A 23,283-nucleotide genomic window follows, 5' to 3' on the forward strand; every position below is an offset into this window, starting at 1 on the left:
AGCTCTTGCTGGGAAGAGCCACACTCAGGCAGCAAGATCAGCCCCATATTGAGGTGGGTTTTCATCTTCTGGTGTTTTGAACAACCTCCGTCGTGAGGTGGCGGTACTGTTGGGGAACGCTCGCTGTCTATCTGTGTCCTCCATTTCAAGTGCGCTCTGTCCGGATTAAAGGAGGTACCGGGCCATTAGTTGCCGGGAATTCTGTAACCACATCCCTATCCCGGGATAACAGTAACACACGCGTTTACACTGTAGATCTTCAGTTGGCAAGTGCTATCAGATGAGTCGAATCAAGATCAAACCCGGCCGACATCCATATGTGCTTAGAGCAGGAGCCAATCTGATGGATTCCTTCCCAAGCCCCAAGAATTCCAATTGATCCAAGCCCGACATCCGGCCAAGACCCGGAATATTCCGCCTGAACACGATCACATGCTGCGTGTCACGCGAATCGGAGGGGAAGTTGCAGAGGAAAAAGTTGTTACAACTAAAAATCACTTCCAACTTCAGTGAGAGTTTTAAGGGGTGGATTTTTTTAATTTTTGTTTTTTTGTTAAAGTGCAAAAAAAAACCTGTACCCCTTGAAACTCTCGCGATTGCCACGGCACACACGGGGGGGGAAAAACCTGCCAAACATCAGAAACGTGTCCGCACTTTTCAAGGTGGTTAAAATAATTCTAAAATTCTCCAGACTGTAATAAAAATTCCTCAACTAAATGATTTCAATTGATCCAGTTCACTTTTCAAATTTTTTTTTTTTTTCCTTTTTAAAAAGACATAGGTAGTAGGGGTCTTTCCATCACCTCCGTTCAGTCTTCCCGTCCAAATCCTGCAAGGAACTACAGGCTCTAACCTACCTCAGTTCAAAGCTGCGAAAAATGCCCAATTTCCAGTATTAGTTCAGCTGCAGGGAACCAGACCCCCAAATACCCCATTCTCCAGACAAAAGTGAGTGTGTGGATTCCTTGTCCCCAATAGACACCTTTTTCCCCGAACGTCCATGCCACCAATAGACACCTAACCCTTCATTAGTGAGAGGATGCTTCGATGGAAGACTAGAGGACACTTTGTATTTTCTTTATAAAAGCAATTCTCTCACTTTGGCCCTCGACGTCAAATTCATCGCAATCCGATTCGGATAAATCACCATCCTTCCAGGAGTCAGAAATTCCTTTGTACGATATAATCCCTTTGCCATTCTGTAGCGTGTATACCTTCACTTTGCCAAACTGGAATCCAGACCTGACCTGAAGAACTATAAATATGATAAAAAAAACCAAGATGATAAAGGCACAGATAGTCAACGCAAACCACACGGGTACGTGGGACACAGTTAACGGCTCGACCACCTCCTCAGCCTCCAGTGGCGACTCCCTGCTGACCTGCAGCTGAGGCGAGCAGCTCATTTCAGCTTCGTTGTAGCGCGAGTGCGGGAGGCAGGAGAGGCAGCGGGTGGAGGCGAAGCTGTTGCAGGTGCGGCACGAGGCATGGCAAGACACGCAGGCCAGCACCTTGGGAGGAACAATGTTATTCTCCAGGGGGCCGTCGATGATTCCTTTGTAAAAACCGCCTGGGCAATTCTTCACGCAGCTTTGCTGGTGCAGGAAGTACACATCTTTACATTCTGCGAGAGAAGAAAAGAGAAGTAAAGAGGTCAGGGACAATTCTCGTGGAGAGTACTCTGCAGCTGTAACTGATACAAAAGAACATAAACGCAGAACCACTCATTCACGCTAAATTCATTTTTCTTTCATTGCCTGTGGAGCCTCGAAGCTTTTCAACAAACTATAACATGGGGCGGCACGGTAGAGTTGATGCCTCACTGCACCAGGGACCCGGGGTCGATCCTGACCAGTGTTGCCTGCACAGAGTTTGTACGTTCTCTCTGTGACCAGGATGCTTCGGATTCCTCCCGCACTCCAAAGACGTACAGGTTTGTGGGTTAATTTGGCTTCGGTAAAAATTGTAAATGGTTCCTAATGTGCAGGATAGTGCTCGTGTACGGGGGTGGTCGGCGCAGACTCGGTGGGCCAAAGGGCCTGTTTCCGCGCTGTATCTCTAAACTACACTGATCTTTCAAACTAGGAAGATCCGTCAGATCATTTTAGAGCGTTTCTGTATCCCAAGAGAGGATACAGGTCCACAACTCCTTCTGCAGTTGTACAGAGCCCTAGTGAGACCACACCTGGAGTATTGTGTGCAGTTTTGGTCCCCAAATTTGAGGAAGGACATTCTTGATATTGAGGGAGTGCAGCGTAGGTTTACAAGGTTAATTCCCGGGATGGCGGGACTGTCATATGCTGAGAGAATGGAGCAGCTGGGCTTGTACACTCTGGAGTTTAGAAGGATGAGAGGGCATCTCATTGAAACATATAAGATTGTTAAGGGTTTGGACACGCTATAGGCAGGAAACATGTTCCCGATGTTGGGGGAGTCCAGAACCAGGGGCCACAGTTTAAGAATAAGGAGTAAGCCATTTAGAACGGAGATGAGGAAACACTTTTTCTCACAGAGAGCTGTGAGTCTGTTGAATTCTCTGCCTCAGAGGGCGGTGGAGGCCGGTTCTCTGGATACTTTCAAGAGAGAGCTAGATAGGGCTCTTAAACATAGCGGAGTCAGGGGATTTGGGGAGAAGACAGGAACGGGGTACTGATTGGGAATGATCAGCCATGATCACATTGAATGGCGGTGCTGGCTCGAAGGGCTGAATGGCCTACTCCTGCACCTATTGTCTATTGTCAGAGGGCACAGCCTCAGAATAAAAGGATATACCTTTAGAATGGAGATGGGGAACAATTTACTGAGCCAGAGGGTGGTGATTCTGTGGAATTCATTGCCACAGACGGCTGCGGATGCCAAGTCATTGGGTATTTTTAAAGTGGAGATCAGGCATGATCTAATGGCCTAATTCTGCTCCTATGTCTTGATCCTATGATAGATGGATTTGACTACAACATTGCACCATTTAACTTTTAAATGCAAAAGGGACGACAGATGGCACAATGGGCTAAGTGTTCGGCTGGCAACCGGAAGGTAGCCGGTTCGAATCCCGCTTGGAGTGCATACTGTCGTTGTGTCCTTGGGCAAGATACTTCACCCACCTTTGCCTGTGTGTGTGAATGTGTGTGAGTGACTGGTGGTGGTCGGAGGGGCCGTAGGCACAGATTGGCAGCCACGCTTCCGTCAGTCTGCCCCAGGGCAGCTGTGGCGACAGAAGTAGCTTACCACCACCGAGTGTGACTGAGGAGTGAATGAATAATGCGATGTAAAGCGCCTTGAGTATTAGAAAGGCGCTATATAAATCCCATCCATTATTATTATTATTAAATGCAAAGATAGGCAAAGACTTTTAAATGCAAAGTTAGGGGCGGCATGGTAGAGTTGCTGGCTTACAGCTCCAGAGACTCAGGTTTGATCCTGACTACGGGTGCTGTCTGTACGGAGTTTGTACGTTCTTCCAGTGACCGCGTGGGATTTCTCCGCATGCTCTGGTTTTCTCCCACACTCCAAAGACGTACAGATTTGCAGGTTCATTGGCTTTGGTAAGAACTGTAAATTGTCCCTCGTGCTAGTGTGTGGGGATCGTTGGTGGGCAGGGACTCGGTGGGCCGAAGGGACTGTTCCCGCACTGTATCTCTAAACTAAACCAGGTCAGGATTGCAGGGGTTATTTTCGCAATTGCTGCCATTTCTTTGCACTGTTTGCAATAGTGAACGGTAATTAAAAGAAAACAAAATGTTCAGCTATTGGTGAGTAACACTGAAGCAAGACACGGCAGGTTAACCCTTGAATGCCAAGTTTGTCGGAGCATGAATGCTTGTCAACTGGAAGGTAATTAATGCTGTAACTAGCCTAAAGCTCTGTCATTGCTCCGTCAAACATTATTACAGGGCCAAACATTATTAACTTTGTTCTTTTCAATGAATTTCCTCTCTAATTGGTTATCTCCTCCACCTCCCCTGCCTCCTGACACTGGCATTTGGAAAGGGCACTAATTAAAATTAAGCCAGTTTTGGACCTTGTCCAAAATAAAACTGATCAACATTCATTTAACAGCAAGTTGAGAGGCAACTTTGTCCACACAGAGGGATATGGAACGAGCTGCCAGAGGTGTGAGTTGAGGCAAGTACACTAACCACATGTTAAAGGCATTTGGACAAGTGTTTGGACAGGGAAGGTTCACATGGATACGGGCAAAACACGGGCAAATGGGACTAACATCTGAAGGGCGTGTCCCACTTGGGCGACATTTGCGCGTCACGCAGATGGGCGCGCGAAGATTTTGTACATCCCAAAATCCTGGGGCGACCACGTGTCACTGCCTACGTCACCACACACCATGCGCGCGTAATGCGCACATCACGTGCGCGTCGTGACACGTAAATGATGTCCCATAAATGACGCCCAAGTGTGACAGGCCCTTTAGTAGTCATAGACAAGTTGGGCCAAAGGGCCCGATTCCATGATGTGCAACTCCATTACAACTTAAAGGATCACTGCCATCAAGGAGCTTTAATTTATATTAAGTCGCTTATATATTTAGGAGTTTCATTAAGATCACCAAACGATAATACTTCAGGCTGAAACCTTTACACAAGCTCTGTACTAAGCTTCATGTTGTACAGACTGTGTCAATACTGATTTCCCAGTTAGACACAAAAAGCTGGAGTAACACAGCGGGTCAGACTGCATCTTTGGATGGCTTGTGATTCAGTCTGAAGAAGGGTCCAGACCCGAAACGTCACCTATTCCTTTTCTGCAGGGATGCTGCCTGACCCACTGAGTTACTTCAGCTTGTTAGTGTCTCTCTTCGGATTAAACCAGCATCTGCAATTCCTTCTTACTGATTTCCCAGTTCCTATTTTACATTTTTTTTTAAATCAAAGAATATGAAAAGATGTTGGTTAATTTAAATCAAATATAAAATTGCTTGTGGGCAACTTTCTCTATCCCGCAAACTCCAGTAAATATAGGAAGCAAAAATGTGAAAGAGGTACTAAAAACGCCCCAAAGACTAATTAGAATGACAAACTTCAAAGGAGGGCAATTCATTTTTTAAGCCACCTATTAAAATCCCCCACATCTAAACATGGCTCAAAGGGAGACCAAAACAGCAGATTACTTTTCATGTTTAAGAAGGAACTGCAGATTTTGGAAAATCGAAGGTAGACAAAAATGCTGGAGAAACTCAGCGGGTGAGGCAGCATCTATGGAGCGAAGGAAATTTCCTTCACTCCATAGATGCTGCCTCACACGCTGAGTTTCTCCAGCATGTTTGTTTACCTGCTGTTTCTCAGACTGTTTCTCAGACTGATGTAGGGTGGGGGGGGGGGTGGGGGAGAAGAAAGGAGAAAGGAAGAGGAGGAGCCAGAGGGCTGAGGGAGAGCTGAGAAGGGGAGGAGACAGCAAGGGCTATCGGAAATTTGAGAAGTCAATGTTTATGCCACTAGGGTGCAAACTGCCCAAGCGGAATATGAGGTGCTGCTCCTCCAATTTATGGTGGTGCACACTCTAGCCATGGAGGAGGCCCAGGACAGAAAGGTCGGATTCGGAATGGGAGGGGGAGTCGAAGTGCTGAGCCACAGGGAGATCAGGTTGGTTAATGTGGACCGAGCGGAGGTGGTCGGCGAAACAATCGCCAAGCCTGCGCTTGGTCTCACCGATGTAGATCAGCTGACATCTAGAGCAGCGGATGCAATAGGTATGATTTAGGAGATGCAGGTGAACCTCTGTCGCACCTGTTAGTGTGGCTGCTTGGGTCCTTGATGCAGCGCAGATACAGGCCCGTCGGCCCACCGAGTCTACACCGACATGCGATCCCCGCACACTAACACACACATCAGGGACAATTTTACACATACACCAAGCCAATTAACCTAGTTAACTTGTACGTCTTTGAAGCTTGGGTGGAAACCGAAGATCTCGGAGAAAACCCACGCAGTCACGGGGAGAAGGTACAATCTCCGTACAGACAGCACCTGTAGTCGGGATCGAACCCGGGTCGGTCCAGATGATGGTTTACAAAAAAAGAGACATAAAGTGCTGGAGTAGCTCAGCAGGTCAGGCAGCATCTCGCGAGAACGTGGATAGGTTATGTCTCGGTCGGGTCGAGGCCCTTCGTCAGACTGAATCATTTTAATCTTGTCCATAGAGGGCGCTCCAGGGAAGACGGTTCGGCTGGCATTATTTTGCTGACTTACCCACACACACATGCTGAAAGTTCAGAGTCTTGCAGTTGGCAGGCAGCGTGATGTTGGCAGGATCGAGCTGGTCATCGGTCACTGCTGCTGTACCATAAAGGACCAGTGTAAACTGCCTCAGGGTTCCTGAACAAATAAATATTGGTTGCAATAAAAAAAAGATACATCTTTTTTTAAACTACACACTTTTACAAAGATGTAAGAAAATGGCAAGAAAGTAAGGGGCTGTCCCACTTGGGCAACCTAATTGGCGAGTTTAGAAGAGTTTAAAAAAATGACATCCTTTGACTATGTAGAAGACCTCCTTTAGCTATGTTGATGACCAGCTTCGACCAGCTACGACTAACTTTGGGAAAATTGGACACGGAATAGTGGAGAGTGAAGATGACCTCCTTCGACCTCCCTTCGACTATGATGAAGACTATCTACAACCACCTTCGACTACCCTCGATTACCTACGACTAACATGCCGACCTACTACGACTAAACCTACGAGTAAAAAAAGTATCAATTTTTTCCATGGCGACCTTTTTTTACTCGCGGGCGTTTTTTTTAACATTAGATTAGATTAGATTATTTAATGACCACACAGTCAAGCTGGTGGAATTCAGGTTCAGTACAGGATGTTACAAGGTAGGCTGATTCCCGTCAAACATAACATAAAACACAACATCATACAATATACAGTACATGCATGGGGAGGATATGTGCTGTTATAGTGTGTTCAGAATTCGGATTGCGTGTGGGTAAAAACTGTTTTTAAATCGAGATGTCTTGGCGGACAGTGAGCTGTAGCGCCTTCCTGGTGGCAGCAGGTGGAAGATGTGGTGTGCTGGGTGGGAGGGATCAGAGATGATTTTCTTCACCCTTGACACAGACCGTTTGTGATGGAGTGATTCTATTGATGGGAGGGGAGTGCTGATGATTTTGGATGCTTTGTTAACTATGCGTTGTAATTTATAATTGATAAGAACGGCGCGACCTAGCTGAGGCCTCGAATACGCTGAGACCACACTCGAGCATGAAGGAGAGTGAAAGGAAGAGGAGGAGCCAGAGGGGTATCCAAAGTGCTGGAGTTACTCAGCGGGTGCAGCAGCATCGATGGAGCGAAGGAAATAGGCAACGTTTCGTCCCGAAACCCTTCGGGTTTCGACCCGAAACGTTGCCTATTTCCTTTGGGTTTCGGCCCGAAACGTTGCCTATTTCCTTCGCTCCATCGATGCTGCTGCACCCGCTGAGTTTCTCCAGCACTTTTGTCTACCTTCGATTTTCCAGCATCTGCACAGTTCCTTCTTAAACACAAATGGCTGTGAGGGAAGGCAGATACAAAATGGTGGAGTTACTCAGCGGGTCAGGCAGCGCCCCTGGAGGCAAGGATTCAGACAAGATACAATGGCTCTCCATTGGAAATACAAACCATAGTTGTTTTGGTCTGACATGTTCTCCAGCTCCAGAAGCCACTCGCCGGTTGCTTTTTCATCCCATGAATGCGTGGACATGAAGGCCCAGTCTGTAAATCCCTCAGACGAATAGTCACGTTGTCTGTCAGCATCAAAAACGTACAGCTCAGTACTTCAGGAACATCATCCATCAACAACACACATCCCCCCCCCCCCCTCCGCTTTGTCATTCAGAAACGTTCTGGGCACCACGTTATTCTTCTTGCGTATGGCGTGCACAGCCTAAAGTTGTAGGACAACTTGTTCTATTTGATCTTACTTGATTCTGCACGCCGGGTTGTTTGCATCCGTCGAAACAGGGCGGACCACGTGAAGGTTGCAATCTCCCACCCCAGGAAAGACATTGTCAAGCTGGAAAGGGGACAGAGAAATTTACGAGGGTGTTGCCAGGACTCGAGGGTCTGAGCTTACAGGGATAGGTTGAGTAGGCTGGGACTCTATTCCTTGGAGCGCAGGAGGACGAGGGGTGATCCTGTGGAGGTGTATAAAGCCATGAATAGATGCACAGAGTCTCTTGCCCAGAGTAGGGGGATCGAGGATCAGAGGGCAGAGGTTTAAGGTGAAGGGGAAAAGATATAATTCCTGCACACACCCCTCCTTCAACTCCACAAATGAGTGTACAGTCTGCTTCCCTGCTACCTCAGTTGCGCTACAACGCTGAGAACTATATTCTGCACTCTGTATCTTTCCCTTTGCTCTACCTGCGGTACTCGAGTTTAGCTCCATTGCACTTGTGTATAATATTATCTGATTCGATTCGAGAGTACTTGAAACAACAGCGGAGTACTTTTCACTGTACCTCAGTACAGGACAATATAATAAACCTAAACCTATCTACACTGCACGCACGATAGGCAACATAATCAAAGACCACTCACACCCTGGCCATTCGCTCTTCCCCTCTCAGCCGTCAGGCAGAACATATTTTAATCTTGAAAGCACGCGCCACTAGATTCAGGAACAACTTCCTCCCCGCTGTTATCAGACTCTTGAATAGACAATAGGCTATAGGTGCAGGAGTAGGCCATTTGGCCCTTTGAGCCAGCACCGCCATTCAATGTGATCATGGCTGATCATCAGTACCCCGTTCCTGTCCTCTCCCCATATCCCCTGACTCCGCTATCTTTAAGAGCCCTATCTAGCTCTCTCTTGAAAGCATCCAGAGACCCTGCCTCCACCGCCCTCTGAGGCAGAGAATCCCACAGACTCTCATATGCCAAGTTTGTAGGAATGGGTGGGATATTGCAACCTTCATGTGGTCCACCCTGCTTCGACCAATGCAACCAACCTGACGAGCACAAACAAATAGATGTAGTGTTTTGGTGTCTACAACTTTAGGCTGTGCAGGCCAAACGCAAGAAGAAGTGTGGGGGAGGAAACAGATGCCAGTTTAAATCAGATAGGGACAAAAAGCTGGAGAAGGAAGAGTCTCGACCCAAAACTTCGCCTATTCTTATTCTCCAGAGATGCTATCTCCAAGATGTGATGGGTAGAGACTTAATGGGCCGAATGGCCTAATTCTGCTTCTGTCACTTATGATCTTATGACCCGCTGAGTTACTCCAGCTTTCTGTGCCCATCTCATACGCTAAGGATGAATTCCTCTTCACTCCATCTACCTCCGACCTAAATCCAGGAGCAAACTTAGTAAGGGTTTCCACCAGATTACTTGCACCTAAAGCAGTGCCGCAGTTTAAGAAGTTAGCTCACCACCACTTTCTAGGAGCAAATTAAAAAAATATATATATATTTATGCCCTGGCCTTCACTGATATCCAGGCCCAAAAAACCCCAATAACTTCAGCCTCTCGTTATATGGCATTGCACAAAACTTTAAAATCCCCAATAAAAATAGACAATAGGTGCAGGAGTAGGCCATTCGGCCTTTCGAGCCAGCACCGCCATTCAATGTGATTATGGCTGATCATCCCCAATCAGTACCCCATTCCTGCCTTCTCCCCATATCCCCTGACTCCGTTATCTTTAAGAGCCCTATCTAGCTCTCTCTTGAAAGCATCCAGAGAACCTGCCTCCACCGCCCTCTGAGGCAGAGAATTCCACAGACTCACCACTCTCTGTGAGAATTTTTTTTTCCTCGTCTCTGTTCTAAATGGGGGGTATGGAGAGAAGGCAGGTACAGGATACTGAGTTGGATGATCAGTCATGATCATATTGAATGACGGTGCAGGCTTGAAGGGCCGAATGGCCTACTCCTGCACCTATTTTTCTATGTTTCTAAATGGCTTACGTATTCTTAAACTGTGGCCCCTGGTTCTGGACTCCCCCAACATCGGGAACATGTTTACTGCCTCTAGTGTGTCCAAGCCCTTAACAATCTTATATGTTTCAATGAGATACCCTCTCATCCTTCCAAATGAAACAGTGACAATTTAAATTTAATCTATAGAAACTATAGTGTTGAATTGACTGTTTTCAGTCGCTCCAAAGGATATTATTCACGAATCAAAGGATAATATTCACAATGTGTCGCTGATTTTATTCAACAGTAAGTTCATACCTTAGTGGCAACAGAATAGACCTTGTCCCCATGGGGCTGGTGAGGTATAAAGCCAAGTCTCCACGCTTGCTAAATGATAGTGTGATCCTTGCCTGCACATGTTCTAAGGACTGAATAAAATTTGGTGTCCCAAGGCAAGCGTCGACACTCTTCCGTATTTCCAACCGCCTCTCGATATCCCTAAAACGGAAAGTTCAACATCAGACCATCACTTAAATAAAGGAAATGTCACAAAAACCTCTGAAGTCATTGTTCACATATACAGTGCACACAAGATCAGTTATTCTGTCCCAAGCTCGTGTAGAACCAGTCACATCCAGGTTGGCTCAGTTTAGTTTAGAGGCACAGTGCGGAAACAGGCACTTCGGTTCCACGCCGACCAGCGATCCCCGCACACTTAAGCTACGGACAGTTTACAATTATACCCAGTCAATTAACCTACAAACCTTTAAGAAGGAACTGCAGGTGCTGGAAAATCGAAGGTAGACAAAAAGGCTGGAGAAACTCAGCGGGTGAGGCAGCATCTATGGAGCGAAGGAAATAGGCAACGTTTCGTCCTGAAACGTTGCCTATTTCCTTCGCTCCATAGATGCTGCCTCACCTGCTGAGTTTCTCCAGCATTTTTGTCTAACCTACAAACCTGTACGTACTTGGAGTGTGGGAGGAAACTGGAGATCCTGGAGAAAACCCACGCAGGTCACGAGGAGAACACACAAACCCCATACAGGCAAGCACCCAAAATCAGGATTGAACCCGGGTGCCTGGCGCTAAGGCAGCAACTCAACTTCTAAGCCGACGTGCCACCCATAAAACTCTGGCCTTAAAAATGAGACAGTGAGAGTTTCCTCATCTCAGTCCTAAATGTCCTTCCTACCCCTTATTCTTAAACTGCGACCCCTGGTTCTGGACTCTCCCAACATGGGGAACATTTTTCCTGCATCTAGCCTGTCCAACCCCTTAAGAATTTGTGTAGGAAGGAACTGTAGATGCTGGTTTAAGTCGAAGGTAGACATATATGTTTTTCCTTATCTTGGTCCTGAATGGTCTAGCCCAGTGGTTCCCAACGTGGGGCGTACGCCCCACAGGGGGGCAATTAGATTTTTAAGAGGGGCATCAGGTAAACATATGTAGTTTATGTTTCAGATGTTATTTTGAGTAAATTCCATTTTCTGAGAATTATTTCTTTGTCTGCTCGTGCTAAAATATGGGGGGGGGCATCAGGATTTTAGAGGTGATTAGGTGGGGCATGGCCAAAAAAAGGTTGGGAACCACTGGTCTAGCCCTTAAACTATGACCCCCTGGTTCTGGATTCCCTCAACATCGGGAACATTTTTCCTGCATCTAGCCTGTTCAATCCCTTAATGGGATGGGAGATTGCAACCTTCACATGGTCCGCTCTGTTTCGACGAATGCAATCAACCAGGCGTGCACAATCAAATAGAACAAGTTGTCCTGCAACTTTAGGCTGTGCACGCCACACGCAAGAAGAAGAATCCCTTAAGACTATTACATGTTTCTAGAAGATATCCTCTCATCCTTCTAAATTCCAGTGACTACAAGTCCAGTCGATCCATTCTTTCCAGCAGGTCGCTGGTACTGCACCACTGTGGTGCCCTAAACTGCATTTAAACTGGGGACAGTTCACAAACACAGAGACACAGTGAGCGAATGCAATAGCTGCACATTCACCTCATAGAGAGAGTGACAACTATGAAAGGCACACAGGGTGGAAGAATGGCAGCAACCTCGACACAAAAACCACTTGTCAAAGTCTCACAGTTTTGTGGTTAAAAACGTTCACTCCTCGCCCTTTGCGTGGGCATCTAATGCAGCTGTTAGCAAATTAGTAATGAGCAACTCCGAACATCTGCCGATTAGGGATCTGACAGCACACATCAGAGATAAAACTGGAGCAAACATGTTCCCAAAGAATTACATTTCCCAAAATTGCCGCTGGATGTTTGCCATGTACTTATTGTGGTTCAAAGCACACCCTTGAAACCCCGAGGCAAGCAGGTTTGATGGAGCAGGGTACACCTTGTGTGCATGGGACGAGTAAAAAGATAGCACCGCAACTGAAAGCTTTTCACCAGCTCAGTGCATCTCCGGGAGCGGAGGAAATAGCAAAAAGTTGTGACCACTGCCCAGTCCATCACTGGCTCTGACCTCCCCGCCATCGAAGGGATCTATCAAAGTCGCTGCCACAAAAAGGCAGTCAACATCATGAAAGACCCACACCAACCTGGCCACTCACTCATCTCACCACTGCCATTGGGAAGAAGGAGCTTGAAAACTGTAACGTCCAGGTTCAGGAACAGCTATCTTCCCTACAGCCATCAGGCTATTAAACACGACAACAAATAAGCTCAGAACGACAACAGACTATTTTTTATTGATTTTTATTATTTGTTGTCTGAAGAAGGGTTTCGGCCCGAAACGTTGCCTATTTCCTTCGCTCCATAGATGCTGCTGCACCCGCTGAGTTTCTCCAGCTTTTTTGTGTGCCTTCGATTTTCCAACATCTGCAGTTCCTTCTTAAATAGGCTATTTTTATTATTGCACTATATTTATTTATTGAGTATGTGTACATGTGTATATACCACACACTGAACCTTATTTCCCCGTGATGTACTATGTTCACATATTCCGTTGTGCTGCAGCAAGCAAGAATTTCATTGTCCTATCTGGGACACATGACAATAAAGCACTCTTGACAATAAACTACACTAGTTTAGTTGTATAGATACACAATAGAGGGAATAACCATTAGTGCAAGATAAAATCCGATTAAAGATAGTCCCAGGGTCTCCAATGAGGTAGATAGCAGCTCAGGACTTTAGTAACTCAGTAGTTCCTGGTAGGATGGTTCAGTTGCCTGGGTGACCCTTCTTCAGCCTGAAGTTCCTTCAACAAATTGGAAGTTGAATCAGCAGTTGCTCGGAATATCCCCCAGGATATGCAGGGAACTACCAGCTCCATGACTGAAAACTTGCACAGCTGTAAAGATTCAAGGAGCTGCAGATGCTGGAAGCTTGAGTAAAACGCAACATGCTGGAGGAACTTCAGTGCTTCAGTCTGAAGAAGGATCTCGACCTGAAAGGTCACCCATTCCTTCTCTCCAGAGAAGCTGCCTGTCCCGCTGAGTTACACCAGCTTTGTGTCGACCTTCCCTCTGCAGATGCTGCCGGACCCGCTGAGTTCCTCCAGCATGTTGCGTTTTACTTAAACTTCCAGCATCTGCAGCTCCTGGTGTCATTTCAGTCATGGCGCGAGTCGTTCACTGCATATCCTGGAGGATATTCCTAGCAACTGCTATTGCAACTGTGTACAATTTGTGGAACGAACATCATCGAGAATGGCAAGGATTCATTTATCCTCATTGCAGACACCCCAAAGTATTCAGACAAAATTCAGCATAACCAGAAGGAGCTACTCAAATGCAAGCAACTGTATCTGATGCTCCACACACTGCAAGCGTGTCCACAAGGCCCAGAAATAGCACTATTCTTGTATAATTAGAATGAAGGAAAGTACTTATCTTCAACAGCTGTTAATTTACTGACACTCCAAAAATAGTGATAAGAATTTTTTAAAAGTGACGTTAAGTTCATTAGAAAATTGCACAGAACTGGTTATGTGACAGAAGCTCACATAGAAACATAGAAAATAGGTGCAGGAGTAGGCCATTCGGCCCTTCGAGCCTGCATCGCCATTCAATATGATCATGGCTGATCATCCAACTCAGTATCCTGTACCTTCCTTCTCTCCATACCCCTTGATCCCTTTAGCCACAAGGGCCACATCTAATTCCCTCTTAAATATAGCCAATGAACTGGCCTCAACTCACGGAGGTGTACATCAGGAATCTGGGCCGACACCCGATTTCATTCCAAGTTAAGGGCCTGTCCCACTTTCACGACCTAATTGACGACCTCTGCCGGGTTTGCCCTTGACTCATACCCGCAGCATGGTCATCATGAGGTCGTAGGTAGGTCGTAGCAGGCCGTGATGCTAGTCGTAGGCACTCGTGGCACCAAGTAGGTCGGGGCGTTTTTTCTAGCCTAATGAAAAATGTCCACGAGTAAAAAAGGTCGTGAATTAGGTTGTTAAAGTGGGATGGGCCCTTCAGACACAACTGGATGTCACAGTTCATATTTCAGGCATCTTACTAATTTCTAATTTTTCCCACATAATAGGATGCTCACAAACAAATATGTCACGAATGGTGTTCTCTCAGGAGTGGTGGCAAGAAATCTATCATTCCCAGCCAATTTGAGGGGGCATTAGTGCAGAAAGGAACTGCAGACGCGGCTTTAAACCAAAGATAGACACAAAAAGCTGGAGTAACTGCGGGTCAGGCAGCATCTCTGGAGAAAAGGATTAGCAGACATTTCGAGTCTCAACCCAAAAGGTCACCTATCCCTTTTCTCCAGAGATGCTGTCTGACCCGCTGAGTACTCCAGCTTCTTGAGGTAGAATTATGCAGGTTAGTTCAAGAAACTGATAAAGACAATATCACATACGAGCAGAATTAGGCTATTCAACCATCTAGTCCTCTCCGTAATGGCTGATCTATATTTCCCGCACAATCCCATTCTCCTGCCTTCTCTCTGTAACCTTGACGTCCTTGCTAATCAAAAACCTACCAATCTCTGTTTTAAGACATGGTCTCCACAGATGTCTGTGGCAATGAATTCCACAGATTCACCACCATCTGGTTGAAGAAATTCTTCTTCATCGCCATTCTTTTTGTTTTTGTTTTTTTTGTTTTGTTTATTTTATTAGAAGTTAATACAGTACGAAACAGTACAGTGGAACCTAATTTTAGGTGCCGACTATGTCATACCGTAATCCATTCTATGTACAACCTCTAGTTTTATGTTTTGAGAAGGAAGTAAGCAAGACAAGAAAAAGAAAAGGATAGAAAGGGGAAAAAGAGGAAAAATAGATGGTAGAGAATAGAAAAACGTGAAGTGTGTATATAAATAAAAGAAAAAGTAGAAAGTAGAAATAGGAGAGAAGGCCCCTTAAAAGAGAAATTTTCAAATCTGTATTGGGAGATGTAGATCTATCCGCGGCATGAACTGAAATCAGCAATCCTTATGGTACCGCTGCATCACATGATTCCAAAAAGTCGATGAAAGGAGACCAACTCCTTAAGAATTGGTCATATTTATCTATGTCGGAGTCTCATTTCTTCAAGGCGTGCTATGTCCATCATATTCCTAATCCACATTTTAATAGTTGGTATGGTTGTATTTTTCCAAAATTTAAGTATCAATTTCTTTCCAATTATTAACCCATAATTAAAAAAAACGTTTTGGTCTTTATTTAAATTGATATCTTCTACTATTATTCCAAATATAATCCATTCCGTTTTAGGTTCTATTGTGGACTTGAAAAGCTTTGTAAATATATCAAATATATCGCTCCAAAATTTATTCAACTTTGTACATCCTACAAATGAATGTGTTATATTAGCGTTTTGAAACAAACATTTATCGCATCTGGGAGAGACGTTTGGATAAAATTTATTCAACCTCGTTTTTGAATAATATAGTCTATGTAATAATTTGAATTGAATTAAATTATGTCTTGCATTAATAGAACAATTATGTGTGTTCATCAAATACTTTTCCCATCTATCCTTCGAGATCTTTATCATTAGCTCATCTTCTTCTATCAATCTTCTCTTAGTGCTTCTGTTGAGGGTAATTCTCTATATAATATATTATTATAAAAGTATGATATTAGTTTTTGTGAATCAGCCTTAATATTCATTGCTTCTTCTAAAGGGTCTAAAAATATAGTTTGAAATCTATGTGTATATTTCTTCATAAAGTCACATATCTGTATATATTTAAAATATTGATTATCCTTCAGTTTAAATTCTAATTTTAAATGTTGAAATGATAACAGTTTGCCCAATTCATACATATCCCCTACTTTCCTAATCCCCAGTCTATCCCATTGTTGATATGTTTTGTCGATGAGAGATGGTTTGAATGCGGGGTTGTTCAATATTGGGGTTAATAATAATAATAATGGATGGGATTTATATAGCGCCTTTCTAATACTCAAGGCGCTTTACATCGCATTATTCATTCACTCCTCAGTCACAATCGGTGGTGGTAAGCTACTTCTGTAGCCACAGCTGCCCTGAGGCAGACTGACGGAAGCGTGGCTGCCAATCTGCGCCTACGGCCCCTCCGACCACCACCAATCACTCACACACATTCACACACAGGCAAAGGTGGGTGAAGTGTCTTGCCCAAGGACACAACGACAGTATGCACTCCAAGCGGGATTCGAACCAGCTACCTTCTGGTTGCCAGCCGAACACTTAGCCCATTGTGCCATCTGTCGTCCAAAGGGGTTAGTACTGATAGATTATTTAATTTCAAGGATACTTGTGTTTGTTTCCAAATTCTTATTGTATTGTGAATAATTGGGTTCTTCTTATATATTATACTATTCAATTTTATCGGTGAGAACAAGATCGTTCCTATATCGTGCGGGTAGCACTCCTCTTTCTCCATTCTTATCCACTCCAACTGCTGAGTGGAACTATCCAACCAGTACATTATGTTCTTAATATGCACTGCCCAGTAGTAATACATAAAGTTAGGTAATGATAAACCCCCAACTTCTTTAGGTTTACACAAATGCTTTCGTTGAATTCTGTGTGCTCTGTAATCCCATATAAAATTAGTGATAGTAGAATCTAGTTTTTTGAAAAAGTATTTTGGAATATATATTGGGATCGCTTGAAACGAATATATTAATTGTGGTAAGAAAGTCATTTTTATAGTGTTAATTCTACCTATCAATGAGAGCGGGAGCGTTTTCCAAAATTTAATCATATCATTCAGTTTATTTAATAGTGGCATAAAATCGGCACTAAATAATGATTTGTGTCTTCTCGTAATTTGAATACCCAGATACTTGAATTTTTCTGTTGCAATTTTGAAGGGGAATTTTAGTAAGTGTCTTGAATCCTGTGGTTTTAAAGACATAATTTCGCTTTTATTCCAATTTATTCTATATCCTGAAAAAGAGCCGAATTCCTCAATTAGTGTTAATAATGTGGGTATACTCGTTTGTGTATTAGTAATATATAAAAGGATATCATCAGCGTATAATGAAATGTTATTCTTTGAGTCCTTAGTGTTATATCCGTGAATATTCGGGTGATTTCTAATCTTTTCGGCCAACGGTTCTATCATAAGGGCAAATAGCAATGGTGATAAGGCACAACCTTGCCTATTACCCCTTGATAAGTAAAATTTTGGAGATAGCATATTGTTAGTTAATATTCTTGCCGTAGGTCTATTGTAAAGTAGTTTAACCCATCTAATAAAATTCTCTCCCATATTAAATTTTTGGAGTACCTTGTATAAATACTGCCATTCTACCTGATCAAATGCCTTCTCTGCATCCAGCGTAACAACTGAAATATCTTCATTGTCCTCATTGTGAGAGTACATTATATTGAAAAGCCTTCTCAAATTATTAAATGATTGTCTTTTGGGTATAAATCCCGTTTGATCCATATTTATTAAATTGTTAATATAATTATTTAGTCTTCTAGCTAGAATCTTTGCTAAAATTTTCTGATCCGTATTTAGAAGTGAAATAGCTCTATAAGAACCCGGTTCATCTAAATCTTTATCTTTTTTTGGTATAAGCATTATTGCTGCTTCTGCTAGGGTTTCTGGTAGTTTATTTTCAGTATAAGCCTGCTTGTATAAATTGAATAATCTTGGTACAATTGACTCCTGAAATCTTTTATAAAATTCATTACTAAAACCATCTGGTCCTGGGGTCTTCCCATTTTTCAGTGAGTTTATTATTTGTTTTATTTCTTCACTAGTAATCCGTGCTCCTAATTGCTCTTGTTGTAAACTATCCAATTTTGGGAGATTGCAATTATCTAAAAAATTTGTAATTTTACTAACATTTGTATTTATTTTGATGTATATAAATTATGATAAAATTGGGCAAACCTCTTATTAATATCCTTTGGCAGTGTTAGAAACTCACCCTTATCCGATTTAATTTTAGTGATAGTTTTTTCCTTTTCTTGTTGCTTCAGTTGCCTTGCTAGTAACTTCATCGCCATTCTGAAGGTACGTCCTTTTATTCTGAGGCTGTGCCCTCTATGCCTAGACTTTCCCACATCCACTCCACATCCACTCTATCTAGGCCTGGAGGAAATGTTGGTTGGAAGAAAGTTGCTTTTCCTGACTTTAGACCCAGGATATACAGCGTGGAAACAGGCCCTTCGGCCCACTGCCCGCAATCTGTACACTGGCACTATCTTACACACAACGGACAATTTACATTTTTTACCAAAGCCAATTGAAACTACAAAACTGTACGTCTTCGGAGTGTGGGAGGAAACTGGAGCAGCCATGGAAAACCTGCGCAGTCACATGGAGAACGTACAAACACCACCCACGGTCAGGATCAAACTTGGGTCTCTGGCGCTGTAAAGCCCCTGTCCCACTGTACGAGGTAATTCACGAGTTCTCCCGAGTTTTCCCCCCGATTCGAACTCGGAGAATGTCCATAGCGGGTCCGTAGGAGTTTGTGGATGTCTCGTAATGATCAACGATGTCTCGTAATGATCAACTACGAGTAAAAAACAACCATTTTTTTCATCGCGAGTATTTTTTTTTTTTTAACTCGTGGACATTTTCTTTACAGGGATGAAAAATCGTCACGAGTTTACCGGATGTCCTGAGTACCTACCGTTAGCATTATGCGCCGCTACAGGACATAGACAGACTCCTACCGACCCACTACGGACATTCTCAGAATTCGAATCAGGGGAAAACTCGGTAAAACTCGTGAATTCCCTCGTACAGTGGGGCAGGGGCTTAAGGCAGCAATACCACGGTGCTGTTATGTTTAAGAAAGAATTGCAGATGCTGGTAAAATCAAAGGCGGACACAAAATGCTGGAGTAACTCAGCGGGTGAGGCAGCATCTATGGAGAGAAGGAAATGGTGACGTTTCGGGTCAAGACCTTTCTTCAGCCATGGAGCCACCCCACAAACTCATCCCTCCCAATTTGAGGCCTGTGTTTGTGCAGAATCCACCCATTTCAAAGCCGGGTCTTCTGAGGCGTATGATTCCTTTCTCCTGTGCTTTATTTAATTGGGTTTGATATTTTCCCCAATAGGAAACAGGCTTTACACTCAAATCTTCTCCACAGAATAACTAGAACTGAGGGGACAAGAGGGGTAAAACTCTTGTGGGAAAAGTGTTTCTGCAGTCAAGAAGTAAGCAGCCTTTTGAAGTTCATGTCAGGATTTCGTTTCTTTACATCCTTGTTGAAGCAAATTGGCAGAAAGACAGAGGGGAACTATGGCAGATCTGTTGCAGGGACTCACTAATCACATGGCTGACAGACACAACCGTCCTTTCATTAGAAATAGGTTGGTAGCCAAATCAGTAGCTTGGTTCTTAAATATATTCACAGCGATTCAACTTTCAACACAACTGCCTTTAACTCTGTTGCTGCACCAGCGGACACTACTCTGTGGCAACTGATCTGCCAGCTTGACGCTACAAGAATCCTCAGCACAATGACTACACCTATACACTGGTAAATGAAACGATAAAATACCCAGTACCAGCACATTTAAGGGCCTGTCCCACTGCGGCGACCTAATTGGCGAGTTTAGAAGAGTTTGATAAATGTCATATTGAAGACTAGCTGCGACTGGCTTCGGGAAAATTGGACACCGAATAGTGGAGCGTGAAGACGACCTTCCTTCGACTATGATGAAGACTATCTACGACTACCTTCGACTACCCTCGATTACCTACGACTAACATGCCGACCTACTTCGACGGAACCTACGAGTAAAAAAAACAAAAAAAATTTCCATGGCGACCTTTTTTTTTACTCGCTGACATTTTTCAACATGTTGAAAAATCCGCCACGACCTAGCTGAGGCCTCGAGTACGCGGGGACTACTCTCAAGCATGAAGGAGAGTTGCAAAGACCTCCTACGACCTCGTGTCGGCCATGCTGCGAGTATGAGTCGAGGGCAAACTTCTAAACTCGCGGATTAGGTCGCCGCAGTGGGACAGCCCCTTTAGGACGCCTAATGGAAAACTGTCTAGTTTATTAGTTGAGTTTTACATTCACTCAGTTGGTCGATAACTTTCGAAGATTAAATTTAGAACATCGACCAGTTGAGTGGTTCTACAATAACAACAATGTAATAATCACTTGTTCACAAAATCCCACATTTCCACAATCCCACAAACAAACAAAAACGTTTAGGTAAATGGTATCAAATGTTGGTACAACTGCACCTTTGCGAGAAGTGCCATTAATAAAGCTCCACTTACTTTGGCTCAGAGGTGATAACAATGACACATTTGCGCTGATTCCTCACATTTGTCCAGTTTTTAGCCAGTTCAACCATAGCTCCAGCATTCAGAAGTCCATAGCCGTAGGAGTGACTGACTGTAAGAACAGGGGAACATCACACTCAGACATCGTAGAGCAATAACCTGCCTCTTTCGCACGGATGCATTGACATTAGGGCTGCATGCGCATAGTATTTTAAGAAAAGGGTAAGAGAGATATGGGTCAGGCACGGGCAAAAGGGACCAGACTTTAGAAATACAGTATGGAAACAGGCCCATCGGCCCATCGGGTCCGTGCCGACCAACCATCATCTCGTACACTCACATTATAATGAACAATTTACAGAAGCTACAAACCTGCACGTCTTTGGAGAGTGGGAGGAGACCGGAGCACCCGGAGAAAACCCGTATGGTCACAGAGAGAATGTACAAACTCTGTACAGACAGTGGTCAAAATCGAACCCGGGTCTCTGGCGCTGAAAGACAGCGACTCTACCACTGTGCTGCCCTGACGCCGCTTGGATGGGGCGTTGTGGTCAACATAGATTAGTTGGGCCGAAGGGCCGGTTTCCTTGTTTCATGACCATGGCTGTAAAACCCATTACAGCCTCTATGATAGAACGAGGCAGAATGGAGTTGGGGGAGGGGGTTGGTGAAGAGAAGCAAAGGCAAAAGGAATTGGGCTAAGCAGGGACAGTGGTATTAGAGAAAAATGACTGAAATGTCGATTCTCTTTCCAACGTAACTATAAGAAATCAAATGACAATATCGTCGCCAAAATCAGTGGAGTGGGGAAAGCTCAAGAGCTGTGAGGTCATGGTATTCTGCCCTCCATGTGGGATCCAAATTGATGCAGTTGACACCACAAACACTAAATGCCTTTGCCTGGATTTATTTTTCCATCTGTGAGCAAACCTGGTGTAAAATGACACCAAGGAGGACAATCAACAAAAGGAGTACAAGGGGAGAGTTGCTGCCTCACAGCGCCCGAGGCCTGGGTTCAATCCCGACTACAGATACTGTCTGTACGTTCATTTTCCCTACGACCACGTGGGTTTTCTCCGGGTGCTCCAGGTTTCCCCCCACACTCCAAGGACATGCAGGTTTGTAGGTTTTTGTGTTTAAGAAGGAACTGCAGATGTTGGAAAATCGAAGGTACACAAAAATGCTGGAGAAACTCAGCAGGTGCAGCAGCATCTATGGAGCGAAGGAAATAGGCAACGTTTCGGGCCGAAACCCTTCGGGTTTCGACCCGAAACGTTGCCTATTTCCTTTGGGTTTCGGCCCGAAACGTTGCCTATTTCCTTCACTCCATAGAGGCTGCTGCACCCGCTGAGTTTCTCCAGCATTTTTGTGTACCTTCAGGTTTGTAGGTTAATTGGCTTCTGTAAATTGTCCCTGGTAAGTAGGATAGTGCTGGTGTGTGGGCAGTGGCTGTCAGCAGGATTCAGTGGGCCGAATGGCCCGCTTCCACGTTGTATCTCCAAAGTCTAAAGCAGGATTACCAGGATGGTGGCTGGAGAGGCCGGCGGTTGTTTTGCCTGGAGCGGAAAAGGTGAAGGGCATGTGGTGGAGGTACACTAAATCGTGAAGGGCACAGGCTGTTGGGAACTCTCCCGTGACAAAGGATGCAGTTTAAGGCAAGGACCACAAGGGTTAGAGGGCTTTGGAACAACTAGATTAATTAGCTTGTGTAAATTGTTCATTATAACGTGAGTGTACGAGCTGATCGGTGGTCGGCACGGACTCGATGGGCCTGTTTCCATACTGTATTTCTAGAACACAGTAGTGGAGGAAAGTACTCACACATTTAATAAATATCCAGACGAGCATTGGAATAATGTAGAAACATAGAAAATAGGTGCAGGAGTAGGCCATTCGGCCCTTCGAGCCTGCACCGCCATTCAATATGATCATGGCTGATCATCCAACTCAGTATCCTGTACCTGCCTTCTCTCCATACCCCCTGATCCCTTTAGCCACAAGGGCCACATCCAACTCCCTCTTAAATATAGCCAATGAACTGGCCTCAACTACCTTCTGTGGCAGAGAATTCCACAGATTCACCACTCTCTGTGTGAAAAAATGTTTTTCTCATCTCAGTCCTAAAAAAGATTTCCCCTTTATCCTTAAACTGTGACCCCTTGTTCTGGACTTCCCCAACATTGAGAACAATCTTCCTGCATCAGATTCAGATTCAGATTCAGATTCAGATTCAATTTTAATTGTCATTGTCAGTGTACAGCACAGAGACAACGAAATGCATTTAGCATCTCCCTGGAAGAGCGACATAGCAAATGATTTAGCAAATGCATCTAGCCTGTCCAACCCCTTAAGAATTTTGTAAGTTTCTATAAGATCCAAAATTAACGCATCATAGGTGACAGACCAAGGGTGGGCACATGGGATTAGAATAAAAAGGTATTAGATGGATAGCATAGCCACGGTGGGCAGAAGGGCCTGCTACGCTGCTCCACACCTCTGAAATTTGACACAATTGAGCTACAGAAGGAAATAAGGACAAAGTGGCCAAAAGTTGGTCAAAGAGGCCTGAAGGTTTTAAGTTGTATTGGCCATGAAATAGGATGTGTTATTGGAAGGAGGAAGTGAGGTTAATAGGAGGTGGGACATACTGTAAAAGCCGGACATAGTGTTATATTGAGGCAAGACCTCCCTCCACATACAGCATGATGGAAAGATTCACTGAACATACTGTTCT

The 23,283-nt window shown here is 44.4% G+C and overlaps 1 protein-coding gene across 1 annotated transcript in view; it reads right to left on the reverse strand.

Moving 5' to 3' along the window:
- Positions 1–545: 545 nt before the first annotated feature.
- furin (furin, paired basic amino acid cleaving enzyme) overlaps positions 546–23,283 on the reverse strand; it is a 56,009-nt gene continuing 33,271 nt past the window's right edge. Inside the window, exons 10-14 of the mRNA XM_033014823.1 lie at positions 20,544–20,661; positions 10,177–10,356; positions 7,618–7,742; positions 6,201–6,326; positions 546–1,624 (exon numbers count right to left, since the gene is read on the reverse strand). Of these exons, the coding sequence (XP_032870714.1) occupies positions 1,056–1,624; positions 6,201–6,326; positions 7,618–7,742; positions 10,177–10,356; positions 20,544–20,661 (1,118 nt within the window). The 3' untranslated portion in view covers positions 546–1,055. The remainder of the gene's footprint in view (positions 1,625–6,200; positions 6,327–7,617; positions 7,743–10,176; positions 10,357–20,543; positions 20,662–23,283) is intronic.

This window comes from Amblyraja radiata, chromosome X (genome assembly GCF_010909765.2).
Source record: "Amblyraja radiata isolate CabotCenter1 chromosome X, sAmbRad1.1.pri, whole genome shotgun sequence".
NCBI lineage: Eukaryota > Metazoa > Chordata > Chondrichthyes > Rajiformes > Rajidae > Amblyraja > Amblyraja radiata.